Source organism: Pezoporus wallicus, unplaced genomic scaffold, assembly GCF_028554395.1.
Source record: "Pezoporus wallicus isolate ANWC-B61680 ecotype Strahan unplaced genomic scaffold, APGP_CSIRO_Pwel_v1 contig_4191, whole genome shotgun sequence".
Taxonomy (NCBI): Eukaryota; Metazoa; Chordata; class Aves; order Psittaciformes; family Psittacidae; genus Pezoporus; species Pezoporus wallicus.
Window position 1 is genome coordinate 5,480,796 of NW_026641383.1, and position 27,331 is coordinate 5,508,126.

General features: G+C 40.3%; 3 protein-coding genes across 7 annotated transcripts in view; 2 read left to right on the plus strand and 1 right to left on the minus strand.

Moving 5' to 3' along the window:
• SLX4IP (SLX4 interacting protein) overlaps positions 1 to 6,756 on the minus strand; it is a 76,398-nt gene extending 69,642 nt beyond the window's left edge. The window contains exons 1-2 of one of the 3 annotated variants that reach the window (XM_057423302.1): positions 6,683 to 6,756; positions 1,972 to 2,020 (exon numbers count right to left, since the gene is read on the minus strand). In XM_057423302.1, the coding sequence (XP_057279285.1) occupies positions 1,972 to 1,998 (27 nt within the window). In that variant the 5' untranslated portion in view covers positions 1,999 to 2,020; positions 6,683 to 6,756. Of the gene's footprint in view, positions 1 to 1,971; positions 2,021 to 2,455; positions 2,474 to 6,682 lie in introns of those variants that run through there. The other 2 variants (XM_057423304.1, XM_057423303.1) reach the window with 2 other exon arrangements.
• A 2,135-nt stretch (positions 6,757 to 8,891) lies between these two features.
• On the plus strand, positions 8,892 to 11,849 carry LOC130606835 (uncharacterized). Of its 3 annotated transcripts, none has more exons than XM_057423400.1 (3): positions 8,892 to 8,985; positions 9,746 to 9,975; positions 11,647 to 11,849. In XM_057423400.1, exon 2 carries the CDS (start codon positions 9,763 to 9,765, stop codon positions 9,952 to 9,954), a length of 192 nt encoding a protein of 63 aa, XP_057279383.1. In that variant the 5' UTR covers positions 8,892 to 8,985; positions 9,746 to 9,762; the 3' UTR covers positions 9,955 to 9,975; positions 11,647 to 11,849. The 3 variants fall into 3 exon arrangements, with proteins under 3 accessions (XP_057279383.1, XP_057279382.1, XP_057279384.1); XM_057423399.1 differs by having other exon boundaries at positions 8,899 to 8,985; positions 9,750 to 9,975; XM_057423401.1 differs by having other exon boundaries at positions 8,978 to 8,995.
• A 9-nt stretch (positions 11,850 to 11,858) lies between these two features.
• MKKS (MKKS centrosomal shuttling protein) lies at positions 11,859 to 15,739 on the plus strand. Its single transcript, XM_057423398.1, has 4 exons — positions 11,859 to 13,082; positions 13,554 to 13,729; positions 14,426 to 14,536; positions 15,009 to 15,739. The coding sequence occupies exons 1-4, from the start codon at positions 12,092 to 12,094 to the stop codon at positions 15,447 to 15,449; spliced, it is 1,719 nt and encodes a 572-aa protein (XP_057279381.1). The 5' UTR covers positions 11,859 to 12,091; the 3' UTR covers positions 15,450 to 15,739.
• Positions 15,740 to 27,331: the final 11,592 nt, after the last annotated feature.

Consider the following 27,331-nt stretch of genomic DNA (forward strand, 5'->3'; position numbering starts at 1 on the left):
CTTAAAAGTAGAGAACGTAAAATACAGGGCATGAATAAACCTTTTCAAACTCAGTAAAATACCCCTATCAATTTCAAACATAAGGAACCTTAAATTAACAAGGTTTCTATATTCCCCCTGCAGAGGGATGAAAGTATTTTCTTCCTTTTAATGAAGAAGCTTCTGAAAAGGGATCTTCCTTGAAAAATTTATGTGAACGTTGAACAGTCTTGGAAAAGGAAATATTCACACTAAACACAAATCCAGTGAATGTAAAGAAGCAAAAGTTTACATACAAAATCCCTGATTTAACACACAAAACGCTACACACCTGTGCACAAAGTGAATTCCAACCAGCTTTTCACGTATTTACACATTTCATATATTTTAGTCAAGGCAAAACTAATTTTCAGCATGCAGTACATGCAAAAACTTACTCTCATTTCTCAAATCCTACCAGAAAGCAAATAAAGTTCTATCTTACTAGCACTCTCAAAAGTTTATCTGCAATACTGCTTCCCTACAAACGTATGCTCAGTGAGAACCTATCCATTTGCTCAGTCAGTGATGTTAAATTACTCAGTGATTGCCAGGGAACATGCTGAATGCCAATCAAGTGTTTATGCTGAACCAGCAAGCTGGTTCATTTATGCAAGTCATTAACCAAGTGTCTTCAGGCTTTTTATCTGGTGAAGATTATTTCAAACTCACACCACTTGTTTTCTTGGGCACTTACATTAATATTTATGATATCAAGAGTTCTCAGCTGAGCTGAAAAAAAACACCTTCAGCCTCACCTCCTGTTGTTACCAACATCAGTGGCATATAGACTCAGTGTATCTGCTAAAATATGCTCAAGATCAACAGTGTTTCTCCTAACTCCTTTATCAATTCAGAAGCACTGAATAGTACAGACATGATACTATCAATCTGAGGTTGACAATCGTATTCATGTGTAAAAAAAAAAAAATTAAAGCACTTGTCCCACTAAATGGCAGCACTTTTACTTGGAAAAGAATACAGAGCACACAAAAATTGTTTGGTCTGCTTGCTGAACAGGTCGGTTACCCACAAAACCAAATTTCAACAGCTGATCAGTCAGGATGGGTTTTGTAGCCATGCTCCAAAAACCCCAAGTTCTTCCAGAGGAAAAAGTCTATTCTGTGAAAAAAAAAAACCTCTTGCAAAAAACCCTCACATTTTCAAGAGAATAATAAATTGTGCTAATCACTTTGAAATGTATGCATTACCTAACTACCCTAGACATACAAGAACACAGAAACAAGATAAAAGGTCCTAAAGAGAAAGTTCACAATTTTTACTGAATAATTAGTTTTGTTTTTTGGTAAACTGATATAGTTACACTAGAAGAATTATGAAGTGCTATGTTCATTACAGAGTGTTTTGAAAAGCACTGCTCTTCAAATACATATCCAAAAGTCAGAGGCTGTTTGCAAAATAAATAGCAATGCCATTTTACTATATGTAATTTTACTGGATGCAAGACAGCTACTGCCTGAAAAACGGGCTAAGAGGCAAAAAAGATGCAAATAAAGAGTTGACTGTGATAAACACTGAAGAACATTACTGTGCCTTAGACCAAGAACTCTTAGATTATCTGGGACGTACACAAATAATACTGTGAGATTACAGCAAGAGAAGAATCAACCCTAAATTTTATTTCAGGTAGCAAATAGTGTTTAACGAAAAATTCATGCAGTTTCTAATTCAAACTACACAAGCGATCATTTTTAGTAACATGATTTTAATCTTCAGCTGACTTCAGACACGCTCTGCCACAATACAGCAGTAATTCACAAAGTTTGCTTCCAAAACCAAAGAAAGCTGACGCAAAAAATGCTACTATGGCCAAAGCCTGAAGAACGCTCCTCTTAACCATAAACTTTTAAAACTAATGCACACACATTCTAAGCAGTATAACAGATGTTTGGGGTTTTTTTTTTGCAATGAAAGCTATGACATGCAGCTTACCTTAATGACAAACTTGTTGGATGCCATGATAGGTCAGTGTAGGCTGGTCCTGTAAAAACATCAATTAAAAGTGATCAGCACTAGAGGAAAAACTCTACCTGGATTACAGGTTTTTAGCTGCTTTTTATTCCCCCTCTCTCCTCCCATAAACTGACACTAGTTGTGGTCACAGCACTGAAACGGCTGGGTTTAACTACCACAGAAATGGTAGCTAAAGATTCACTTGTCAAAAGGTAGAAAATTAGGTTAAATAGATGAAAGTCCTTCCTGCTAACCCCACAAGGTTGGGATTCAGACAGATATGGAATGGGCCCTATGGTACCAAATTATACCTATGAAAACCCAGGAATTAAAAAAAAATAAAAATACAATAACATTTTATTTTCACACAGGACAGGAACAGCGGCAACAGGCAGGGAACAACCTCGGCTTCAACAGAAAACCAGGTGAACAAGGGTTTCAGTATAATGGCAGATGTACCCACCCAAGCATCACAGTTCAAGCTTCAAAATCAAGTAACAAGTGTCAGTAGCTGCTGCCTGCAACAGGTAACACGCAACAGAAACTACACTTAGAGCTGCCTTTTACACTCCAAAGTTTCCTTTTCCTAAGGGATTAATCTCATGGTAAGATATACAAATCTTGTCAGTTTTGTAAGAGATGACATAGGAAAATATTAAGAATGCACAAAGACATACAATTCCTCACTGCGTACTAGGAAAATATTAAGAATGTACAAAGACATACAATTCCTCACTGCATACTTCAACTTATTGTGAAGTACTGAGATAGAGCTGTCAGACTTTCATGTTACAAGTCAGGCTGGTGATACGCATCTCCGTCAGGCACTACACTTGAACATAATGAAATGCAGTCACTATCCTTACTAAACTTTTAAAAAGTGCAAAACAAGATAAAGATCCACTTTACAACTACACAGCTTAATTCTGACATTAAGATTCAACAGTAATCATTTTGAACACTTCTGTGCAGTCCTTCCCTTCCAAATATCCAAACACTGAGACCTCTGATTTCAAAAGAACTATAAGAATACATGAAAGTAACAAGGGCTCAATTCTATATACTGAGTCAAGGAAAACTTCCAACTACTTCAATGATTTTATTTTTTTTTATATCATACCAATATCCAAGCAGTAAGAAACAGAAATAGTAAAAGGATTGTGAACAGTGAGAAGCAAATTGGTTGTTACTGTAACCAGGTTAAAATGAGTCTGACATAAGAACCATTCTGCAAGTAACTACTGAAAATAAAGTTTAATACATTTAATAAAATGTTTCAACTATGTTCTGAAAAAGTTCAAACTTAGAGCTTTTATCAGCTGCACAGTTAACAGTAAGCAGAAAGTTATAGAGAGGAAACTGATTTTCAAACAGAAGTCACACAGAGAGAAGCTGGCATACCATGCCTTGTGCCACGCAACTATCATTCTCCCTTGCACAAAACAGCCCTGCAAGCTTCTCTATATCAGAGTAAATTCTGTCAGCATTACCAACAGTAATTTCAAGATACACAATGTAAGGAACAGTGTTCTGGACTGTTTGGGACACCGTATTTCAATTCTAGCAGGTACTAAGGTACTTATCTATAGAAGCACCCCTATAGTCTAGCAACTGTAAGAGCAATCTTAGGAGGAGATAAAACTCAGAAATTCTTGAAACAGCAGATCCTAGAATTAAGTCAGAAGAGATGCTAAAGGGAAATGACAGCCATCAGGTGAAAATCAAGTGTGGTTCTGACTTCCTTGTAACGGTGTACAAGCTGTACACTGTTTAATGCTCTGACTGCACCACCCAAGTCTTGGAAGGCACATGCAGGAACTGTGAGAATGAAGACCCTAGGCCCACTGTAGGAGAGGATCTGGTTCGAGACCATCTTAAGAACTTGAATGTACACAAGTCCATAGGACTTGACGAAATCCATCCGTGGGTCCTGAAGGAGCTGGCAAGTGAAGTTGCTAAGCCACTACCCATCATAATTGAAAAATTGTGGCAGTCAGGTGAAGTTCCCGATGACTGGAAAAAGGGAAATATAACCCCCATTTTCACGAAGGGGAAAGGGGATGACCCAGGGAATTACAGACCAGTCAGTCTCACCTCTGTGCCTGGCAAAATCCTGGAGCAGATTCTCCTGGAAGGCATGCTAAGGCACATGAAAATCAACAAGGTGCTTGGTGACAGCCAGCATGGCTTCACTAAGGGGAAATCCTGCCTGACCAATGTGGTGGCCTGCTATGATGGGGCTACAGAACTGATGGACAGCGGTAGAGCAGCTGATGTCATCTAACCGGACTTGTGCAAAGCGTTCAACACTGTCCCACACGACATCCTTGTCTCTAAATTGGAGAGACATCAATTTGATGGATGGACCACTCGGTGGATAAAGAACTGGCTGGGTGGCCGCACACAAAGAGTTGTGGTCAATGGCTCCATGTCCAGCTGGAGACCAGTAGCGAGTGGTGTCCCTCAGGGGTCGGTGTTGGGACCGGTCTTGTTCAACACCTTTGTCGGTGACATGGACAGTGGGATTGAGTGCGCCCTCAGCAAGTTTGCCGATGACACCAAGCTGTGTGGTTCGGCTGATACGCTGGAGAGAAGGAATGCCATCCAGAGGGACCTCGACACGCTTGTGAGGTAGGCTGATGCCAACCTCATGAAGTTTAACCATGACAAGTGCAAGGTCCTACACCTGGGTCGGAGCAATCCCAGGCACAGCTACAGGCTGGGCAGAGAAGAGATTCAGAGCTGCCCTGTGGAGAAGGACTGGGGGGTGTTGGTCTATGAGAAAATGAACATGAGCCGGCTTCGGGGGAAGTTTAGATTGGATATAAGGTGGAAATTCTTTCCTGTTATGGTGGTGAGGTACTGGAATGGGTTGCCCAGGGAGGCTGTGAATGCTCCATCCCTGGTGGCGTTCAAGGCCAGGTTGGACAGAGCCTTAGGTGGCATGGTTTAATGTGAGGTGTCCCTGACCATGGCAGGGGGGTTGGAACTGGATGATATCTTAAGGTCCTTTCCAACCCAAACTGTTCTATGATTCTATGTATTTCTAGTGTTCAAGAACTCCAAGGAAGGACTAACCACCCCATCATGCAAAAAGCAAACAGCAAGATCTATCACAGACCTTTAGAAACACCGTAAGACCTGGACATGTGCAACTCACCAGAATTTAAAAACAAAAGGTCTTGGCAGCATTTCAGGAATTTCTGGATTAGCTTTTTAATAAAAGGCTGTATCTAGAACTTTACTAATTATCCCTACCTCCTCCTCCCAACAAAAAAAAAAGGAATAATAAAAAATAGAAAAAAAAGTGGCAAGAAATATCAAAAAGCAGGAGAGTGTTAAATGCTCTAGTCTCTTCTCCCAGCAGCTAGAAACATAGCCTGAAGTTAGGAAACGTGTAATTACAAACACAGCTTGCTGTGGAGCACACCATCAACTAAGAGCTCCTATGACAGCAATGACAACACTGAATAAACCTACCACTTTCACAGAATTACCTGTACACCTTGGGATATGGTAGAACACAAAGTACTTTGCCTCATGCTTTCAGGAATATAATTTACCTAGATCGTATGTAATTTTTGAGCTGCATATGGCATACAATTCACAACGGTGCTGCAGGCCCAGGATCTGAGAGCAATATTTAGACTGCTAATGTTTCATCATTAATCCTTACAGCAGCAATAGTAAGGAGAGTGGCAACAAAACATCCCAGAGTATCATCTCCAAACTCTCATGTCCTGCTTGAGAACAAACAAAGCACATGGATGAATAAGCTGAACTTATCCTGGCATCACCAATATCTTTTTCATAACAATTCACCATCCATAATACTACTGTTACAAGTGTGCTACTATTAATGTGAGAAGGACTGTTGGCAGGCAGAAATCTGCTCCAAATCCAACTCACAAAATGACAAAAGGAAAAAAGGGGAAAATACACACAAGAGAAGTTACCTTGGGTTTAATTTGCTTTTCATGGGAGTAAAGTGACTTTGGGAACTTGCCAACTGCCCTATTCTTTGCATTGACCATAAAGATAAGACAAAGGAAATGCGGCAGACAGAATGAATGTAAGCAAATCCTTAGATAAACAAGAAGAATACACATAATGTGTGAACCACCAGGAAAGTCACTGAACTATCACAAATGAAAAAACACCCAATATTAAGACATAAAAAAGATAGGAAAAACTCCCTTTAATTGTGCAAGGAAAAAAAAGCAGCAAGACCCAAAATACTTTGCCATTTCCTGTGGTGAAAAAACAACAACAAAACCCACAAGAAATACAACTCTTACAATAGCTACTATTTGGTAACAAGACTCGGTTTCATGGAATACTATATCTGTTTCAAACCTCTAAGGGAAATTGTACATACAGAAATACAAAAAGAAGCAAATAAGGCAGAAAAACTCCTCACAGAAACTCTATGTATTTCTGTATCAAAAAAAAAAAAAAAACAACTTGACATGGTATTTGCAATATTTCAACATCTACATTTTTGATGGAGAGCCCGTACAAGAAAACATGGTCTACAATTAAACACATAGGTTTCCTGCAGCTAGAGCGAGACGTGCTTCGTAAGTAACTTGGCAAATATCTCTCTTTCCTAAATTTGACATGAAGTGGAACATGGCCTCCCAGAGAGTCAGCTGAAGTGTTTTTTGCCAGCTGATGAACAGCATCTTACCTTAGCTAAGAAGCAGCTTCCGGTGGCAAGCAAATTTGGAACACAGTGGGAATCAGGAACTGAAAACTGCTACTAACACAGCAGCTGCAAACTGTTCACATGCTGTACATCTTTGGGTGTCGTTATCACATGTGGGGTGAAGTGGGCACCTGAAAAAGACAGAGACAATAACACAAATGTCAATTATAAAGAACTCTCTAAAATAAGTCAGTATTAAGTATTTTTGTAGTCCAAAATTAGTTATCACAACATAAAAGAGAATTTTCAGAATTTTTCAGTCCTTGGGTATTGGAGCCAAATACTGTCCAGCTCAGGCCCAACACTCCTCAGTTTCTGACAGCTGACCCAAAGCTTGGGATAAGCAATGTGGGATAAGCGGGATAAGTAACTCAGCTACTCACACAGTTCATAAAGAGACATATCAAAATCTTCACATTCTGCAGTTTCAGAAATTTTAGGCCCACTGTTTCCAATGCTTTCACTCAAGCTTTGGAGACTGTTCTTCCAACCAGTTAGTATATTTCTAGCTCATTGTTGTCTACACTCCTTCATTCATGAACTGCCAATTCACCTTTCAACAACTCAGTTGCAAAACCGTTACCCATTCACCACACAACTGCATAGAACTAGAGGAATGAGAGTTTCAGAGGAACACCAGAGTGCTTATTACAGGCTATTATCTTTTTGCATTGCTGAATGCATTTAGTTTTCCTTGTAAGTTTCATAGAACAGTTCAATGAACACTGCATTCAGCTGTTCCGTAAAAAGTCAAAAATGTTATGCTAATTTCTGTATGGAAATTGGATATTAAAAACTTGTATTTTGACTACTGTTGCAAGCTTTGCAGCTACACAGAAAATTGAAAGCAAACCATCCATTAACACATGGATATGACAGGATATTCTTGACAGTGATTGCAGGAATAGGGGGGATAGGGAAGAAGAGTTAATACAGAAAAGGTACAGAAGCGAACACCTGAAAGAATAATTGAAGCCAGGTAAGCGTTCCTGAATTTGTTTTGGTCAGGGCAACCGGGATGGAGCATCTACCACTGCTCTGGCCAGCCTGTTCCAGTGCCTCACCACCCTCTCAGTAAAGAACTTCTTCCTTGTATCTAACCTGAACTTCCCCTGTTTCAGTTTAAACCTATCACCACTTGTCCTATCACTGCAGTCCCGGATGAAGAGTCCCTCTCCGGCATCCTTGTAGGCTCCCTTCAGATACTGGAAGCTGCTCTAAGGTCTCCACACAGCTTCTCTCATCCAGGCTAAAAAGTCCCAATTTTCTCAGCCTCTCTTCGTATGGGAGGTGCTCCAGCCCCGTTACCATCTTCCAACCTCAATCATTCCATAATTGCACGAGTTTTACGCCTAGACAGCATTTCGAGCTCGCTCCTCACCGGGCCGGGAGGGGGTGCTGGCGGGAGGAGGCGGCGCCTCAAGAACCGCCACCACCACAGCAACAGCCGCTCCCTCAGACCATCCCCTCACACAGGGAGGAAAGCGAGACTGAAGATAAAGGCGCGGCCGCTCCCCCCTGAGCCCCCCAGCTGAGGGTCCGAGCCGGCCAATGCCAACGCTGGAGCCGCAGCCCCGCCATACCTGTCCCACCGATTTCTAACGGCTCCGCCGCCCTCACGCACGACCCCATCCAAAATGGCCGCCGGCTGTAGCCACCGCCCGCCCTACCCTGCCCGAACGCAAAATGGCCGCCGACGCAGCCGCAAACGGGCGGCTGAGGTCTTCCAGGGAGATCGCGGGCACGTGACGCACGGCTCAGCCAATAGCGAGAGAGAGCCGCGTTTCCGGGCTGCGCAACGCCGCTTCCGGCTGTTGGGAGGTTTGGACGCGGGGGCTGTCGGGAAGTTGAGTCCTGCCCTCGCTTGCCTGGGGCCGGAGCCCAGGTGAGCTCTAGGGTTGCGGCCGGGCAGGCCCTTTCTCACCCGCAGCCTCTTGCTGTGCGAGGGAGCCTCCGGTGCGCCGTTCCCTCCGCTCACCGCCGTCCGCCTCAGCCGTCTCAGGGCCTTTCAGGCGCCTGCGCAGCAAAGGTCGTTGGAACGCGGGGGACGGTGGGCTGGGGACTGTGGAGTTCCTGCCGTCAGTCACTGGACGGGCTGCTGGGCTGGGCCCTGGCCGGGCCGGGCCGCACTGCCTCGCCTTCCCTCGCCTCAGCCTCTCCTCAGCAGCTTCCAGCCGGAGCGCGGCTGTCCTACGCCTGCCGGCCGGCTCCGTGACTTTGGAGTCTCCTTTGCCTTGTGTGACAAGTGGTGCCGAGCTGGGACATCTCCACGGCATGGTGGAGGGGTAGGACGCGGTGCTCCTGCAGGTGGATGAAGTTGGGCGGGTGTAGGAACATTGACTCTCTGTAGCCATTTAAAGACGTTATTTTGATATAAAACCTGAGTATGTATACTTTTTTTTTCCCCTGTTGTAGGTATTTCTTAATGAAATCCTGTGGGAAGTACAGTTTTGTGCATCTTTTTTATGTAAGGGTGGGTTAATTGTGCTTGTACCGATACTGTTGTACCTCTGAAGAGTAGGAGTTAAGGTAGCTGGGTGTAACTGCTACTCCAGGCATCACAAAGTGATGTGAGAAGCAGTGCAGCTTTGGCCTGCGAGTTGCAAGTCCCATATTCTGTTAGGAGCTCGTTCACTGAATGTTGCTAACTATGGGAGGGAAAAGTGGGGTATTTTGAAACTGCTTTAGTTTAGACCTCAAATCTTTACTATCTGAGGCAGTAACACTTGTAATTAGAATATTTACTATCTGAAGCAGTAACATTTGTAATTAAATAAAACTTTCTTACATTTACGATTTAGCATGCCAAAGCTTGACGCAAATGCAGCAGTTAACACTTCAAGATAACTGAATTTATATTATTTTCATGGCTTTTTTTTACTTTTTAAAGTTCACAGAGTAAGACTTTCTTGTGTCTTTTTGTGTTTTAATCATCTGCTGCACTGTAATTAATGATATCAAGGTTCAGGTTCATCTGTGCTGTTATTATAGAATAGAAGGAGGATTTCTATAGTATATTTAAAATAATAAATTATCTTTACCTAGGTAGATGCCAGTTTGAAATGGGTCTTAAAACCATCTGGAAGGACTACAAAGTTCTGATTGTTATGGGAGTTGGCCTTGGGCTCGTGCACTGGGGCTGGTTTCATATCAAGTCCAGCCCTCTTTTCCAAGTGAAGACAGTGGAGGTTGTTCCAGAACCTGGGATTGTGGCATACGTGTTGCAAAACGATCGCAAAAATAAAGAGAAGTAGCATTAGAGCTGTGTACTGTGGGTAAGTTGCCGAATTAGTTGTATCTTTATCTTTGAGGCAGGAAATGAGTTGATTAAATGAAGATTTTCTAACAGATACAGTGTTGCTGCTCCAACTTTAGCCTTCCAGAATTTCATGCTTTTTTTTTTTGCAACAGTTAATCTGGGAGTTGCATGAACCCCAAAAATGCATCATATATGTTTGAAAACTACCACTAAATCCCATGTGATCAGATAAATTAAGTGATGTTTTAGGTCTTAAAGATATTTCAAAACAAACTCGAATTCAACAGTGTCCTTTCGGGTTCAAAACTGCCCAGAAATAATTGTGACACAGTAACATATTGTGTGTTGTTAGTAGGGATGGTAATTACAATAGAAAACAAAACTAAGTGCAAGAGAAGTCTGAATACTGTAGCTATTAAATGTAAATGAATATCCCTTTAAGTTTTGAAGTGTTTAAAATCTGGAAAACAGTATTGTTTGTTGTGCATTTTTAAGTAAGAAACTGATCTTCCAGAGGCAGGGATTTCAAGTTGTTTGAACATTAAAAGCTTCTTGTTTCCGAAGTGGTTGCCTGTGAAGCAGTGCTGCTTAGTTCAGCTGTTTTGTTCTTGAGTATAACCAGGTTAACATCGCTATAGTTTTGACACTTCCATACAATTCAATGTGGTTTATAGTGGCCTGTTACTTATAGACCCACAGGTAAAACAGTATAGAAACTGGTGGTCAGTATTGAAGTCATTAAAAGATGTGTAAAATTAGTGTACTGTATGCTTTGTAATATATATTGTATAGTTTTTTTTCATTAAAAAGTGTTACATCATATATAGGTAATTGTATGAGGTTCAAGGCTCGGAACTAGGTCCTGCATTTGGGTTACAACAACTCCATTCAATGCTGCAGGCTTGGGGAAGAGTGGCTGGAAAGCTGCTCAGCAGAAAAGGACCTGGGAGTGTGGGTTGGCAGCAGTTTGCCCAGGCAGCCAAGAAGGCCAACAGCATCCTGGCCTGTAGCAGCACCAGTGTGGCAGCAGGGCCAGGGCAGTGATCATCCCCCTGTGCTGAGCACTGGTGAGGCCGCATCTCGAACCCTGTGTTCGGTTCTGGGCCCAGCACAATAAGAGAGATACTGAGGTGCTGGAGCAGGTCCAGAGGAGGGCAACAAAGCTGATAAAGGGTCCAGAGCACGAGTGTGGTGAGGAACGGCTGAAGGAACTGGGGTTGTTTAGCCTGGAAAAAACAAAGTTTAGGGGAGGCCTCCTTGGTCTCTTCAGCTGCCTGAAAGGAGGCTGTAGCAAGGTGAGGATTGGTCTCTTTTCCCAAGTAATAAGTGATAGAACAAGAGGAAATGGCCACGAGCTGCTCCAGAGGAGTTTTATATTGGGTATTAAGAAAAATTTCTTTCCCCAAAGGTTGGTCGAGCATTGGAATAAGCTGCCCAGGGAAGTGGTGGAGTCACCATCCCTGGAGTATTTAAAAGATGTGTAGATGAGGTCCTGGGGGCATGGTTTAGAGGTGGACTTGGTAGTGCTGGGTTAACAGTTGGACTTGATGATCTTAAAGGTTTTTTCCAACCTAAATGATTCTGTGATTGTCCTTACTTGAGTTTTTTTGTTAAACATAAAATAGCAGTTCAAGTTACGCAATTCTGTCATAAGATTATCCTAATACCTTTTCCTGTTTTACTATAGGTATGACTATCTCTGGAGCTTTTCATCTGTGTTTTGCCAGAAGAAGAGATGAGGAAAGCTAACTGGAATAGAAAGAACTTTCTGCTTGTGGTGGGACTGTCAGTTATAGGTGTCCATTTTGGAAGCATGCTTGTAAACTTTGTTGCAAAAAAGTCTGCTCACTCACATTCAGAAGCTAAAAAAGATCGTCATGAGTGAAATAGTTTGCTGCTGTTGTTGTGTATCAATTTCACAATAGGATTTTAAACCTCATTTTAAGAGCTAAATCCTGAGTAGTCACGGGGAATGTTGTTATTGTACTGTATGCAGTGTCTCACCTTTAAAATGATCCTTAGTTGCAAAGAATTCAAATGTTCTACTTTAAATTTTAAAAGTGCTATGAATTATAGATCCGAGGAAAGATGAAATCTGTTTTGTTGGCCAGAATTAAAGTCTTACTTTGAAAATGTCTCGTCTTGAAGCTAAAAAGCCTTCGTTATTTATTACTGACCCTTTAACTAAAGATGGAGTTAGTCGGTCACTGTCCCTGCTGAGTGGAATATTAAAATCTTGCTATGGTCCTGCTGGTCGGCTCAAACAGCTCCACAACGGTATGGGAGGCTATGTTTGTACAACTTCACAATCTTCAGCTATGCTCAGTCGTCTTCCTGTCAGTCATCCTGTGTTAGGTGTTTTGATGGCCTCTGTACAGAACCATATATCCCGCTTCAGTGACTGTGGGTTATTTACTGCCATTCTCTGCTGTAGTTTGATTGAGAACTTTAAAAGCCTAAACGTTGCATCTTGCACTGTCATTAAAATAAGCAAGCATCTTTTGAGTCTGTGTATGGACTACCTCAAATCTGAGGCCTGTGGTTGCAGAGTGGCTGTGGATTTTAGCAGTGTTGAGACTCTTCTTTGTTTGGTACGTAGCATATTAAGAAGCAAACCTGCTTGCATGCTTAATAAAACAGAGGTTGATCATCTCACCACACTGATTTTAAAGGCTTTTCTATTTACTGTTCCATGTCATGCTGAGAGTAATGCTGTTTTAGGAAAGTGTGTAATAGTACCCATGAAAGGTAGAAGAGTTATGGATTCTGCAGTTCTTCCTGGACTACTGATAGAAGCCCCAGAAATCCAATTGGCAAAACCACTTACTGTCAAAAGAGCTTGTTCAAACATGATCAAGATAGCACTTTTCTGTGTATCCATGTCAGGAGACAGCTTCAACCCTGAAGAAGGAACTATAACTGTCCGTCACGGAATTTCTCTAGAAATGTCAGAGCTGAATCAATTGCTTAACGTAGGCAAGCAGCTGGTTAATGATGAGGTTGGCCTTGTAGTGTGCCAGAAAGTTATCCACCCCTCCTTGAAGCAGTATCTGAAAGAGAACAGTGTCATCGCTTTGGACAGAGCTGGGCTGTCTCTCATGGAACCCCTGAGTCGGATGACAGGTAACAGAGGAATTTTCTGTACTAAACAATTGTCTGTAATGTTGATCTCTCAATGAAAATCTATCTAGGTTGGCATCCTTGCAGAATAAGGATTCTCTTATTTCTGCCTGTATCCTATCCAAACAGCTGAGCAAAGTTACTCTTTTCTAGTTTGAAAACTATTTTTGAGGTGAGATTGATCTTTTGCAGGCCCTAATGATGAAACATTGCACATGTGACTACTGATAGCTGCAGGAGGAATATCCAGTTATAGTTACTCTTTGCAGAAACAGATTTACAAATTTAATGAGAGCAAAACAATTACTTTTTTGTCTTAAACTCCTTGGTTTCTGTATTTGATTTCTTATTTAGATCAATATGTTACTTATTGAAAAATGATTAAAAAGCCAAGAGCATGCTTTATGAAATGCAACAAAAACTGTTGTGATGACTGTAATACATGTTGTTTCTTTGTTTTTCTACATTGGACAGGTTCAAAGCCAATAGGTTCCATACACAACTTGTCTCCTGGTTGTTATGGCAGTTTGAAAGACATGTGCATTGAGAGTTTTGCTTCCAGAAACTTTGTGCATCTAATTCCTAATGACACGGTTGTCTGCAGCTTGATACTCTGTAACAGAAGTGAAACAGCATGGGATGAATTGAAGGTAGACAAATTTCTTGAACACTTTCTTGAAAAGTCATGTTTTTAATAGAAAAAAAATTATGAAAAATATAGGTATGATGTGTTTAGAAAGCGAATTTTCAGTACATAAATGGAATTTAGTTAGATTTTTAGGTATACAGTTTCAACAAAGCAGTTCAGAAACATGCTTGTTTCCAAAATTGCAAAGCCCTTGAAGAGTTCATGTTCATTTAATGCCTCTCTTTTAATACAGAAAGCTGTTTAGAGGCAAACATTTTTCACCTGTTCTTGAGGCCTCTGCAGGGTATAAACATTTTCATTCTTATTTCTTGGTCTATGACAGCATAAAGAAAAAATTGCCCAGCAAAAGGCCAGCAGCAGTACCTGCAGTAGTAGTCAAGCATTAGTTTTGCCTTGAATAGTTGCTTTAGAAATGTCATAGGGACTGATTGACTTTTTATATATAACCTTGTTTTGCAAAAGAAGGAATAAAATACTGTGGGTTTATTTCTGCTTTTTCATACTGAATGTGGCCAGATAAAGACAGTTTCTCATTAAGTGAACATGGTTTTGGAAATGCAGGTTTATATCCACATATAATTCATGTTTATGAAGTCTGTACTAGAAAGTACTGAAACTTCTATTCCAGTTGTTTTTTCAGTGGGGGAAAATCCTATTAATGATGGTATGTCTAATGTCAAATTAATATGGTTTTCAGCGTGCTTGTGAAACTGCAGAACATGTGTTACAGTTAACACTGAAGGAACCTTTGGCGTTATTAGGAGGTGGCTGTACAGAAACTCACCTGGCTTCCTATATAAGACATAAGGTATGAAAGATAAGGGTTTTGCTAAAGCTGCTTAATATATTTAGGAAACAGGAATTTATGTATAATCACTGCTGCAATTAAACACTTGTCTTTTCTAGGTTGATGTTGCATATTTGTTGTGTGCCTACCAATATAAAACAAGAAGTTCTATTTAAACCACTCAATTACATTTTTAGACTTGATAATACTGTATTTGTACTTGTTAATCTTTAGGAATCTATTATACTAAGTACTTGTTCTAAGCATTAAAGTAAAAATGTGTAGTATTTTTATCTTGACGCATAATTGTGCAGAACTCAGTTTTGACTCATTTAGAAATCTTCCCTATTGTGGAATAATCACATGAAAAACTTTATTAGTTAGGACTCAACCATCTGTTTAAAAAAGAAAGGCAATAGTATGATACATATTTGATTAAAATTAGTTCTGCAAAACAGTGCTCTGATTTTCTGTTTTCCTGTTTTGTTTTTAGAGTTTCAGTCTGTCCACCAGCAGTTTTGAAGATATAGGTTGTTCTCAAACACAATACCAACTGGTTGCTGATGGATTTTGCCGTTCCCTGGAGTCTGTAGCTCGCTCTCTGAATCACAATGAGGGAGAAATTCTTACAGACATGGTTTATGGACACTGTTGGTTTGTTCCACCAGGTTTTCCACCTGTCTCTAGTTGGTCAGACTTGGTTTCAAAATGCGGCTGTGGGATTAATGGTAATGGTGAGAATCTCAAATGGAGGCCTTTGCAGAGCCAGTTTGGCTTTGCTGTTATACAGGACTGCCCTAAAGAGCCCCCAGTAAAGGCTACTGACTTTCTGACGTTGGACTGTTATGCTGCAAAGTGCAGTGGCCTGCAAGTAGCTCTGGAGACGGCCAATCTGATTTTGGATCTCTTGTACGTCATCAAAGATCAAAATTAGCTCTGATCTTACGTAAATTGCATTGCACAGCAAGATACTTAAATGAAAGCAGGTAATATATGAAGTGTTAACATACTTTAAATGGTTAGAGTGGACAACAGACAGAAAATGTAAATCAGCTGGACATTAAGTACTTTTCTGATCGCTCATCTACCATGCTCAAGCATTTTCAAATGTTAAACATTTTGTTAGCTGTTAAATGATTAGCCAAATGTACAATGAATCATAGTAACATATGACTTAACAAGCATCCAAATTAGCGAGTCCAAGAGAGTGAATGACACTTTGATATTCTTTCTGCATTAAGCAAAGTTTTTGTGGCATCTTCAAAGGAATGGGCAAAATGGATTGACTTGCTGAAACAATTTTCACTTGCTGAGAAAATGTATATTAAGGATTAGAATTTATGTAGTCTCACTCATTCCAGCTTGTATTGCAGCAGAACTTTATCACTGGTATGTTTAATTTTGTAAGTAAAAGAAGTCTCTCCTTGGCAAATATCTTGAGCCACTTGTTTTCAAGTTTTCTGAAAGTTTTTGTCACCATATACTATATGCAGTTTCTGTTTCAAAATGGCTGTGAGATTTGAATTAATATATCTAATTTATTTAGCAAGTTATAAAAGCTCAACCTGGAGATCTTAAGGTAGCAGGTAGATAATAGAAGATTTGAAAAGACAGACTGTATGGAAAAAACTTGTCAAGTGGACCATGGTTGTCTTCTGTGGACTGCAGGGCAGTCTATAAATAATGATGTTTCTGTCATTTAAGCAGAGCTGCAAGAATGTCCCACTTACCATTCAATTAACTCTTTGACTGGGCACAGCCTCTTTCCTTTTAATGAAGTAAGGCTTTAAGCTGCTCACACTTTTTTTGATCTTTAAATAAGGCTGTAGACTGAATGATCAAAACTTTTTCTCATTCTCAGTTTGCATGCGAGATCAAAAGGGGTGTTACAGTTTCTTGCTGAAACTCATTTTCTTTGCCCCTTCTCCCTCTTTGTTTTCAGTCACAAGGGAGAAATTTCTGATGACATGCTACTCCGGAGAACATCCGAGTTAGCTACAGACTAGACTGCTTATTTGTTTCCTGGTCTCGTGTAAGTTTTTAATATATTTACTGAGTATAAGCAGTAGAACTGTTTTGTGTAATTCAGTTTTGAAATATGTAATTAAAGCAAGATCTTTCCAGACCTTTTGTGCAAAGTCTTTTTCATTTCAAGAGCATAAATAATAATTTTCTCACTAGAAAAAATGCAGACTTATTTAGAGTTCTTTATCTTTTTATGACCTGAAGTGATTGCTTCAGTGCTGTAAGGCATCCTTTGGGAATTTGTGGAAGAATGTTACAGGGGTTGAAATGGAGGCTGTTCAAAGTTGGTTACTTAAAAGGCTGCTTTCATATCTTGATCCTCCCATATACCATGAACCATAGGAAAACATCTGGAATAATGAAGCCAAATGATTGCGTGTATCTTAAGGCACAGAAGAATCTTGGTATTACTTCATCTAATTATGAGTCTCTTAAGTTGGAGTGTTGAATTAGAGTATTTTACTTCCTATAATAGCAGCTTGTTATGCAGTGCAAAAATGCTGAGTTTGGTGACTACAGCTGTGAAGTGAAAATTAATACAATATTTAAGTAGAAGTCGTTGCTAGTGTTCTTTTATCTTGGTAGCTGAAAGTCAATTCACAGCTCCTATAAAACCATTGTTAGCTCTATTATTCTTCCCCACCCCCCAGTTTTAAGTAAATCACATTAGAAAATTGTGGAAAAAATGAAATGTAATTTTGGTAAGTAGGTAAAAATTCATTTATACCCAAACCAAAGATTGTTTCACATGTAGGTAGTTTTAATAACAATTGATTTTTATCTCCCAGTGTGACTGATGAAGATAAATAAGCAGCTGCTTATGCAGCTTTGTAAGTATGGCTGCATATGTACAGTTCAGGTTCAGTTCTCAGTCATGCTACAGTTTTCCCAGACCTTTTGTGGTGGGTATTACCCTATCTTTAACAGGTAACATAGGAGGAATAGAACTTTGGATACTGTTTAAAATACAAGTAAATAGGATTTTGACTCTTAGAGCAACATAAAAATAACTTTGCTGAGCTTCCATGTTTTATGGTAAAACTTATGTGCAAAGGTGGTAGGTTTTCCCCTGTTTTGAAATTGGCAAAATGAAATATCCCCAGGTATAAATCCTCTGCAAAGCCATTATGGTTTTATTCCTGCTCCCTATGGAATTTCAGGTTTGTTCAGTGGGGAAAAATTAGTATTACAGAAGTATTACTAAGACAATTGTTTTCTGATCATGGCCTCGGTCATGGCTGTTGACTTCTGCAGGTTGCTCACAGGCTATTTAAATTTCAATAGATCTACTGGTAATACACAAGAGGTCAGAGTGTTCATCTCCAGCCTTCTGAGCTGTGTTAGTGCTTCAGGCCTAGTAGGAGAAAAAAGAAGTGCTGATATTGTAATCTCTGAGGTCTGCATATTTAAGGAAGGTGCCAGTATAATACAGTTGTTCCTCCGTTCAATATTCATTTGGTACTGCAGTTCCTATTTGGTATTTAAAACTTCAAAGTGAAGCAGACCTGAAAATGCTGCTTAATTTAGGGATCTTTAGTATTTCTATTATTGCATCCTATTTGAAGTAGACATACAGTTAAACATTAGTATTGGCATTGGCAAAGAATGCAGAGTATCTGCTTTTCACTGATTCTGCTACTGACTTGCGAATTATAGAGTCAGTCAGAAATATCTGAAGTTCTCTTCTGTCTGTTTTCCTATTTATAAAATGGGAATAGTTAACTCTTCTGAAGGCATGGGGATTTATGGGTGAAGAGTTCCAAGGTCCAGATGAGAAGTGAAGAACTAATTGCTGCACAGGAGAGGCAGATATTTCAAAACTAAAATGTTATAGTGATTTCATTAAGGGATCTTTAGCCAGGATTCACGTAGACTCCTTGAACCAGTCAAAAACTCCCCTGTTTTTCCTGTATATTGAACCTAGATGCATTTTCTCATTCTCTGAAATTTTGGCAACTCTTGCTAACAGTAGCCTAATTTATTGCCTTATGCCTTCAAGAACACACACCCAGAGAAACGTGACCTTAAAGCCCTGTGCAGGAATGACTGAATTTCATGGTGAGCATTGTCAGACCTCAGCAATCCTTACTGTGTCATGTATGTCCTCAGAGTCCGTGCTTTGCATGCATTTCAGACCAGATGTTCACATGATGCTAATCCTCGAAGACAGGGTAGAAACAGATTCACGAGTTTGGGAAACATAACTTCTCTGTATTGGTAATGCTACACTTGTTAAATTTTTATTTCATTTTCAGGAGGGTTGGGCATCTTTCAGCTGTTACAGTTTTTAGATCTGTCCTGGGAAGGGAAGAGAATGTTTATTGTTGTCAAAGCTTGTAAGGAAAAATACTGCCTGGAATATCATAAGCATAGTAGGGCATGTGCAAAACAGTTCTTCCTACCCAAAACCTGATCTTCTGGATTTTACTTGTGCCCTTGTTTTGCTGTGCTGAGTAGCAGAATACACTATTTGTCACATTTCCAGCAGTGCCACGTGAACTGAGTCATGCAAGTACTCAATTTCAGAAAAATCAATATCCATGAGTCAATGTCATAGGAAGAACTTTAACTGGATTTGCCTTTACCATGGCTCTGAAGATGCAGAAGCAGTCTTTTTATTGCAGACTGTCTTCATCATGCTTATAATCCGTGCAGCCTTTGAGTAGCCGATTGCTTGTCTCATTCTGATGTCTACTTCAAGAATTTTAGTAGCTTTTATCCAGTAATTTAAATATAAGTTATTTCTACCTGCTTGTCAGCAGAGGCAAGTTGTACAGTACTAATAAATAACTTTTTGGCCAGTAACACTGTGATCTTAAATTCTCATTAAAGAAATACCTTTACTTTCTGCCTCTATAAATTGAATTGGACAAATCAGTCATGCATATCTTAAGCTCAAAAGTATACACAGAGTTATTCTTTATACTGGAAGCAAAAAAGTAGTCACAGCATATGTAATAAAGCCACTGTGTTATTAGTCCAGACACCAATAAAGTTTATTGCAGAATAGGTTCCATTGGGCTGTGCACTTTGTATCTTTAACTGTGCTGGCTTCCATTATTCTTGACCTAGATTTACATTAAGCATATGGAAATACCTTGTAGACTTACCTCCTGCAGAACTTTATTTTCATACCTTACTACAATTTTCTTTATAAACTTGAACTTTCAAGTCTTCTTGCACATGAAAACATTTTATTCAGGCTTTCATCATGCAGCTTGAAAGGCCACAGCTGTGTACTGTCGGGCTTCTATAAGCTAATTTCTGGTGTCTTTGTTATTTTCTCTCCTGACATCAGCTCTCTTCAGGTATGCATTAAATCCACATTAAATACTAACTGCTTCTTATTATAACACTGTTATATGTCACCACCTAAGCATTTCCATGGTAGCATAATGCAACAGCTATTCCTTATCAATAGTTTTTTTAAACCTTTCAGTCTTTTTTGCAAGTAGAGAAGCTGAATTGCCTCTCTTTAATCTTTAAAAACCATTCTTAGTATCATCGTTAGTATCTTCTCCCTTAAGGCTTATGATACTGTTAGTCTGATCTCTTGTACCTGGTAAGTGTTGGGTAAAAAAATGGGAGGTTTGGGGAAAATGAGTTTTCATCTGTGGTGATGACTCGGAAAGACTTTGAGTCATCGCTTGTGTGAGGGCTGTGCAGGATCCTCTGCTGATGGATGGTGTACTCAAGGGTGATGACGGTGATTTTCAGGGAATTGTAGGGACTGTGGTAATTCCGGCTCTTGAAAGACTTTGTGACTTTGAGCAGCAGAAGCAAAACTATTACACCCTCATTTGTTACTCCTTTTTCATGTGCCAGCAGACTCTAAAAGCTGTAGTAGGGTTTGTTGTAGGGTTTCTGGTACATTTGATTGGATTATGACTGTGCTTTTGCAGGTGAATCTCTGTGGGTTGTCCATGGCTGTGCCAGGTGCCTACCCAGTTGCTTGCTTGCTGTTACAGCTGAACCCAGTACACTACCTCAACAGGATCAAGGGAAAAATAGGATGAAAAACCTCCTGGATCAAGATAAACTTCCTCCCTCTCCATGTTTCTCACATTTTCCTCTCCCATTCCTCGCTGCTGAGTGTCATTTTGTCCTTAAATCTTTTTATGCAGAGGTGCCCTGTGGTGCAGTTTAACGTGCCAGCATGTCCCTACAGAGGCTGCCCAGCCCTTCCTGCTGACACCCCTGTGATACCTTGCAGGATGCTGTTCTTGAAGGTATGGGAAAATTGCTGATTTTAAACACACCTGGCAGGGTGAAAGGGCCAAGGAAGAGCACTAGAAATGTTAACAAAGGCTAATCCTGGAGGAGGAGCTGGGAAAAAGATTTCCCTTGTGGAGTGAGTGCCTCAGGAGGGAGACAAGGAGATCAATCAGCTGCAAAAAGGCAGGGCAAAGAAACCCAACTTCTATTGGATGTGGATGGTGTAAAGGTGTTGCTGATGGCTTTTATCTAAGGCAGGTGTGCAGGGTGGCATGTTCCCCTAAGAGGAGGATCACTGCAGCCTACCTGTAGAGAAAAGAGGGTTTGAAGGTGTGCTTGAGGGCTGAGGAGCTTCCTGAAATGGGCACTTTTTGGGGAGGCTAAGATGCCTTCCCAGTATCTTTGAGAAGGGGAACGGCCCAAGAGCTGCTTCATGTGGGGTTCCCTGGCTGGAGGTTAGATGGGAAGACCACCTACTCACACCCATAAAAGCCTCCTTAAGCACAGTCTGAGGATACAAGTGTATATGTGACACAGGCGGAGGATTGACCCAGGAAGTGTTGCAGTCCATGAGATGACACCAAAAAGTGAGTTTTTGTGTATTTTCTTTGCACCAGTGTGGTGCCTGCTAAACGGGAGTGTGTGGTGTGGCCTGTTGTCTATGCCAACCTCTTTTTTGTCTTTTTTGGTTTCCACTGCTTCATTTTTAAGCAACCAAGTATTTCTTCTGCAACTAACAAAGGCAGGACAAATTCTTCACTTGGTTTTACATGCCTTAAATCTGGTCTTCTGTGTTTACTTCTTTGTTGGGGTCAGCAAGCAGAGGTCGGAAAAGGAAGATTAGATTTGTGTTTTGTACCTAAATTCTTTGGGGGAATATAAAATCATGATCCTAGAAAGCATCTTCTGAGACTGCCTGTCCCTGTATCGCTGTGTCGTGTACTTCTGTGATCAGCATTGCACTAACTTCAGTGCTTTGTGTTTGACGCAGGCATCTTTGCTGAATCAGGTCTTGAACTGTCCTGTTGTGATGCTTTACTTGTCAATATGACTTTGTCCATAAATTATGCTTTTCCAGTATTCTGCACAGGCACTGAAGTGTTTGGTTTGGCCACTCAAATGCATTAATGTTCTGCAGCTGGGAACATTCCTGAAAGGTGATTAATCAGGCAGTAGCTAAAACAGTTGTAGATGTCCCTGCTGTCTCTTACCTTGGAAATTAACTGGTTTATATATGTCAGTAATTAGAAGAATATAATACAAAACGCTAAGAAAGTGGAATACTTGAACCCTGCACTGAATAATTTAGTTTTCTCTGTTTTTTTAATTGGTATGGTGTGGGCCTTTCCAAATAAAGTACTCATCTCCAAACCAAAGCAGCAGAGAAATTAGCTTAAATTTTTAATAATGAAAATTGCTGAGCAAAATGCTTCCTTGACTACTGAAATATTGTCAGATAAGAGAAGTTGTATGCACTTGATGCCTCCGTGAATGTAAATTCTCTTTAAGGACTTCTTTATATCAGTGTTCAGCTTACTAACGGCATTCTGAGCGGAGTGTGAGTGCACATGTCCTGGTTATGGGTGTTAAGAAGATCCATTGCATCTGTTTAATCAAAATGGCTGCTAAAGGAAAAAAAGATCCTGTTCCTAAAGCTGCAAGCATAACAGCAGATGTCACTCCAGTCTTTCTCTATGTGGGCCAGAGAATTTGCTCCTGTACAAGAACAGTGTGTGTGTGTGACATGATTGCTGATGTTTAGTATAGTATATGCTAAGGAATAGATGCAGGGCAGAATTTCTGAGGTTGATTAGGGATTTTACACACTAGAGAAACACCATTTCTGGACTGTCTCCATTTGGACCTGTGCATGAGGTGGAAACAAGCTATGAAGCTTGAACTATTCTGTCATTCTATGATTCTATGTTAAAGATAGTGGGGTTATTTATTGAGAAAAATACTTAATGGCATGGCTCAATCGTTCTAAGCAATTGCTTTAAGATTGCATTACAGTTCTTAAGTTCAAGATGAAGTTAACATTTTGAGCAAACTACAACAAATAGTTTGAGTGAGCTGTTCAATTTAGTGTTCATAGTTTGGCCATAACAATGGTTAAAAAACTTGTATGTAGAGGAACCCAGAATGAAAGTCTTAAGTTTCTTGAAGTAGTGCAGATTTAAATACACCATCTCGTATGACATTGTATTTAGTGTGTGCTGCAAAAATATAAGCCAAAAATCTCATGTCAAGGTGGCAAAATCAGTTTCCTGCTTCACAGAGAGAATCATCCACAAACTCTATAGTAGATGCTGTCACTACTCAGTGTAATCCCAAGAATGTGGTTTTCAGTGTGTTGGTTGTTTTGGTTGGTTTTGCACACTGGTAGGGATCTGAAGTCTACCTGCTACTGCCTGTAAAGACATTAGAGTAGAAAGCAAGATATCCCTTTCTTACAGGTTAAGAAGTTAAGAGTTGCTGAAAACTCTTACTTATGGGCATAAAATCACTCAAGGCTACATTTGTCTGAATCTCTAGTGCCTGTAGGAGGAGGAAAATGGAGTTGTTTTTACATTGGGGGAAGCAAAGAACAAAATTCTACAATAGCAAAATGCACTATTCTATGATTCTATGTTCCGGGGTTGGAGGAGGTGGGAAATTCCTTGAATGGTTCTTGGCAGTTCCCTAAAGTGCCCGTTAGCAGCATGTGAAACTTTTGGTGATGTAATTGTTGACTGTGAAATGTCTGGCCTCCAAGAGCGGTGTCTTTGCAAACCAAGGCTTAACATTTAATCCAGCTTTGCTAGGAATAGTTTCAGCTCTGAGATAAAGCAGAGGTGAGTTTACTTTTTTGCCTGAAGCTTTGCATAAGGAAAGATATTGCAGTTAGTTACCCTTTTTTACCAGGTTAGTATTGACCTCTCTTGAATATGCCTACCAGCCTACTTGTATTATTGGGAAATAGGTGTTTATTTGCCGTGATGCTTTGCTCATACATAGCAGTTGTAGTAACGTACCAAGCAAGTGATATGAAAGGATTTAAAATACATGTGCAAATTTGCTTTGGAAACTGTATTTCTTTGTTCTCTGTCAGGCTTTGTGGCAAGGGTGCCTGTTTTGCGATGAGTTTTACTTTCAATTCATCACTGGTTTGCCATTGTTAGAATTGCAAGCCTTAGCTGTATACATATTTTTAGCTCCAGATAGAGAGTACTTGACGTCCTAAATGATGACTAAGCATAGTGAGTGGCAAACCCAGCAGTAGTTGTAAGGCACAAAATCAATTTCATAGCTGTAATAAATACGGTTTTAGAAACACTACAAAATGCAGAGGAGCAAGTGGATTTGGTGCTACGGGCCAAAAGATTATTTCTGTAGTGGGTGGGGAAGAAAATACTGCATTCTACCATAATTGTGTAGAAGGGCTCCCTGACTAAAGAATTAGGTTATTTCCAGATGATAAAATCATAGAATAGTTGATGTGCTGAGTACATGAGGGTCCTAACTGTGGTTTTAGTGGAAAGAACACCTGAACAGGTCAGGCTTAGTGAGAGATTTTCAAGCTCTGCTCTAGTTATAAGACTCTTGAGATCACAGAGGTCACTTTATCTGCTTTAGGGACAGAGCGGGGAGGCTGAGCTTAAGACCCAAACAGATGTAATATGTGAAAGCAGGCAAAGAAATAGGAAAACTGGGCATGTCTTACTCTTGAACTCTCCAGTGTCCCTGTTCTGCCCACCCATACTCAATGCCATCTCTTCTAGAGCTCACAGAATCAGATCATAACGGTCATCATATGAAAGATTTCAGTATATGAAAGATTTAGGGGTTAAGTCACCTGGGAAACTGGTTTCATAGTAAATGTACTCCAGGCTCATCAGCTATTTTGTAATAACAAGTATTTAAGATGGCTTAGCTTCCTGGTGTCTAAATGGTCACACTGCTTTTAGTAAGCCAACACACTAAGTTGTTCTAAGAATGCAAAACAGATTAAAAACTACAACTGCAAAGCACAGTGTAGGCTGGACAAACCACCCATCATGGGGTACTGTTCTCTGTGGCAGGAGCAGCCTTGAATTATTCATCGTGAGAGTGCCAGCAGTAAGAGACCACAGGTGAATTTAGCAGATCTTTTAATATACATGGGGGACTTAACTTTGGACTTGTTTCCTCTTGTGATGATGAATACAGCAAAATAAACCCTATTTGCTTTTTTTAAATGGGCATGAAGGAAGTTAGGAGAGACCCACTTAAGTAGTCGATATCCCACTGTATCAGTAGTTGATATCCCACTGATCAGAGCATTAATTTGAGCATCTAGTTAAAATCCTTGCACTGTGTGGCAGCATCCTACAGTCCACGGGAGTGCCCTAACCGCCAGTCTGAGTCTTCCGAGAAGAGAAAATCCATGTGTATTTCCTGGTTTTATTCTAAAAGCAAGGTAAAAAAGTAAAATTGTTGTTTTGTCAGAGCTGTCTGCATATAAAATAAAGGGCAGATTCAGTCTCACTTTATTACTTGTTATGATGGAGCACGTGTAGAGACGCAGCTTCCAGCTAGATTGGGAGGCCTAAATTAAGATGCTGTAGTTCCCATGTTAGGTGAGAAGAGGTGGTATTTGATCTTTTTTCTCATGAGCCCTAAACTCACAGCTTGGCTACAGAGAGCCTGAGGTTTTCTGCTTTACATCCACATCCTTATGAATTAAAGAGTAAGTGTTTGTTTGATCCGGGCATTTGGGATTTTGCAGCTCTGTATCACAGTTCGCCTATACCTGTGTGGGAAGCTAATACTGATGTCCACATTGCCTTAAAGGTTGAAACCATTGAGATGCCCTTGATATCAAGGATGGGAGTCCCACCTGGACATGTTCCTGTGTAACCTGCTCTAGGTGGCCCTTCCTTGGTATGGTGGTTAGACACGATGATCTCCATAAGTCCCTTCCAACCCTAACAATTCTGTGATTCTTTGAGAGTCCCTTCCTCTAGAATTAACTCTCTTTATTGGGAAAAAGCCAATAGTACAGAGCTTTGGGAATAATACAAAAGACAGGGAAACCATAAGAGAGAAAATCTGTGCCTGTTGCTGAATTTATGGCTGGAGCAACTATGCAAATCAAAGAAAAGCTCTGCTGCTCTGCTTTAGCTGCTTTTCTTCCCTCTGCTATTTGTATACTTTAACACTTCTGTCAGCTGCAGATGGGCAATAAGTGAAGGACAGAGAAAGTGGCAGGTGTCCAATCCTTCCAAACCCAATCTCATTTTAGCAAAATAAATAAGAATTTGGTTGCTATGATAAGACTAAGTCACAATTACTCTGGCTTGCTGCAATGCTGTCATGGGACTGCAGTCAGGCTGCTGTGGTAAGGCAAGCACCTTACTCCCAATCCTTTGGTTTAATTTGCACAAAATGCTTGTAAAATTTGCTTTGATGATAAAGTTGGGTTGCGAATATACATCTTGCATTCTTCATGGTATTGGACATACCTGTTTTCAGAGCAGCTCAGGCCCTACCAGTGTTCCCTCCCCTGCTCCCAGTACAGCAGTGAAAAACTGAAGTGTCGCTTATATTGGTTCACAAAACTGGCAAGTGAAATGGAAAACTCATGGCAAATCCCTTATAGAACAAGCTGCTTCTCTACATGTTTTGTTTCTGGCTGGTGGGTGGGAATAAGGAGACCAAAAAGGTCAAATTCCCCAGTGATACGGCCTGTCCCTGTGCTTTCATTGCTGAACTCCAGCAGTTTAATCCACTACCTTTTTAATGCAAATCAGCAATTGAGACTATAAATTTAGGATTTCAATAGTTAATTCCTAGATGTTTCAGTCCATTTCAGTCCAGTTTTGGGTCAACCACTTGGGGTGTCCACCTTGGCTTTCATGCCATGTGTGCTCATTGACCAGATTGCTCTAAGCCATTACCCGTGCCAGCAGTCAGTCTGTCCTCCCTCCTTCTCATTATCCCCTTTGGAATGAACAAGGGTTTGGGTTCTCATGTGGTTATTTTTTGCTTTGCTTGGGGTTTTTTAAAGTGAGATGGACTAAGTTAGAGAAGAACAGTCAGCACACTGAAAGTAACTTCGGGGTCAGGATATAATGGCCAAAGACTGGAAAAGGGGAGCCAGAGCAGTCAGTAACAGGGGAAAGTATAAAGTCAGTTTTAAGCAAACAAAAATGGTGCTCTGTGTCAATCTGCATTAACATTAAGCCCTTAGCTATCTGTGGTATACAGTGCTCTAAGGAAAAAGCTAGCATGGGTGAACAAAGGAGGCAGAGCTAGGGAGCTTTTCACACTGAAAGTTGTTTATTTGGATCTCTATTTATAACTGTTTTCTTTAATAAATACCTCTGTTTAGGAGGTGCTGCTACACCATATGTTTCAACAAATCTAGGAGCCAACAAGTCCTGATGGCTAAGAAGCATTTTATGAAACGTCTACTCTTTTTTTTGCCTTTTCAGTGGGCAAAAGCAATATATGAAGTCAGGCATAGTGAATCCAGATGTTACTGCTCTTCTGAGATCTCAGCCCTGTGCTTTTTCGGTGGTTATAAAAGAAGAAAAGCTGGAAATTCAGTTTTGT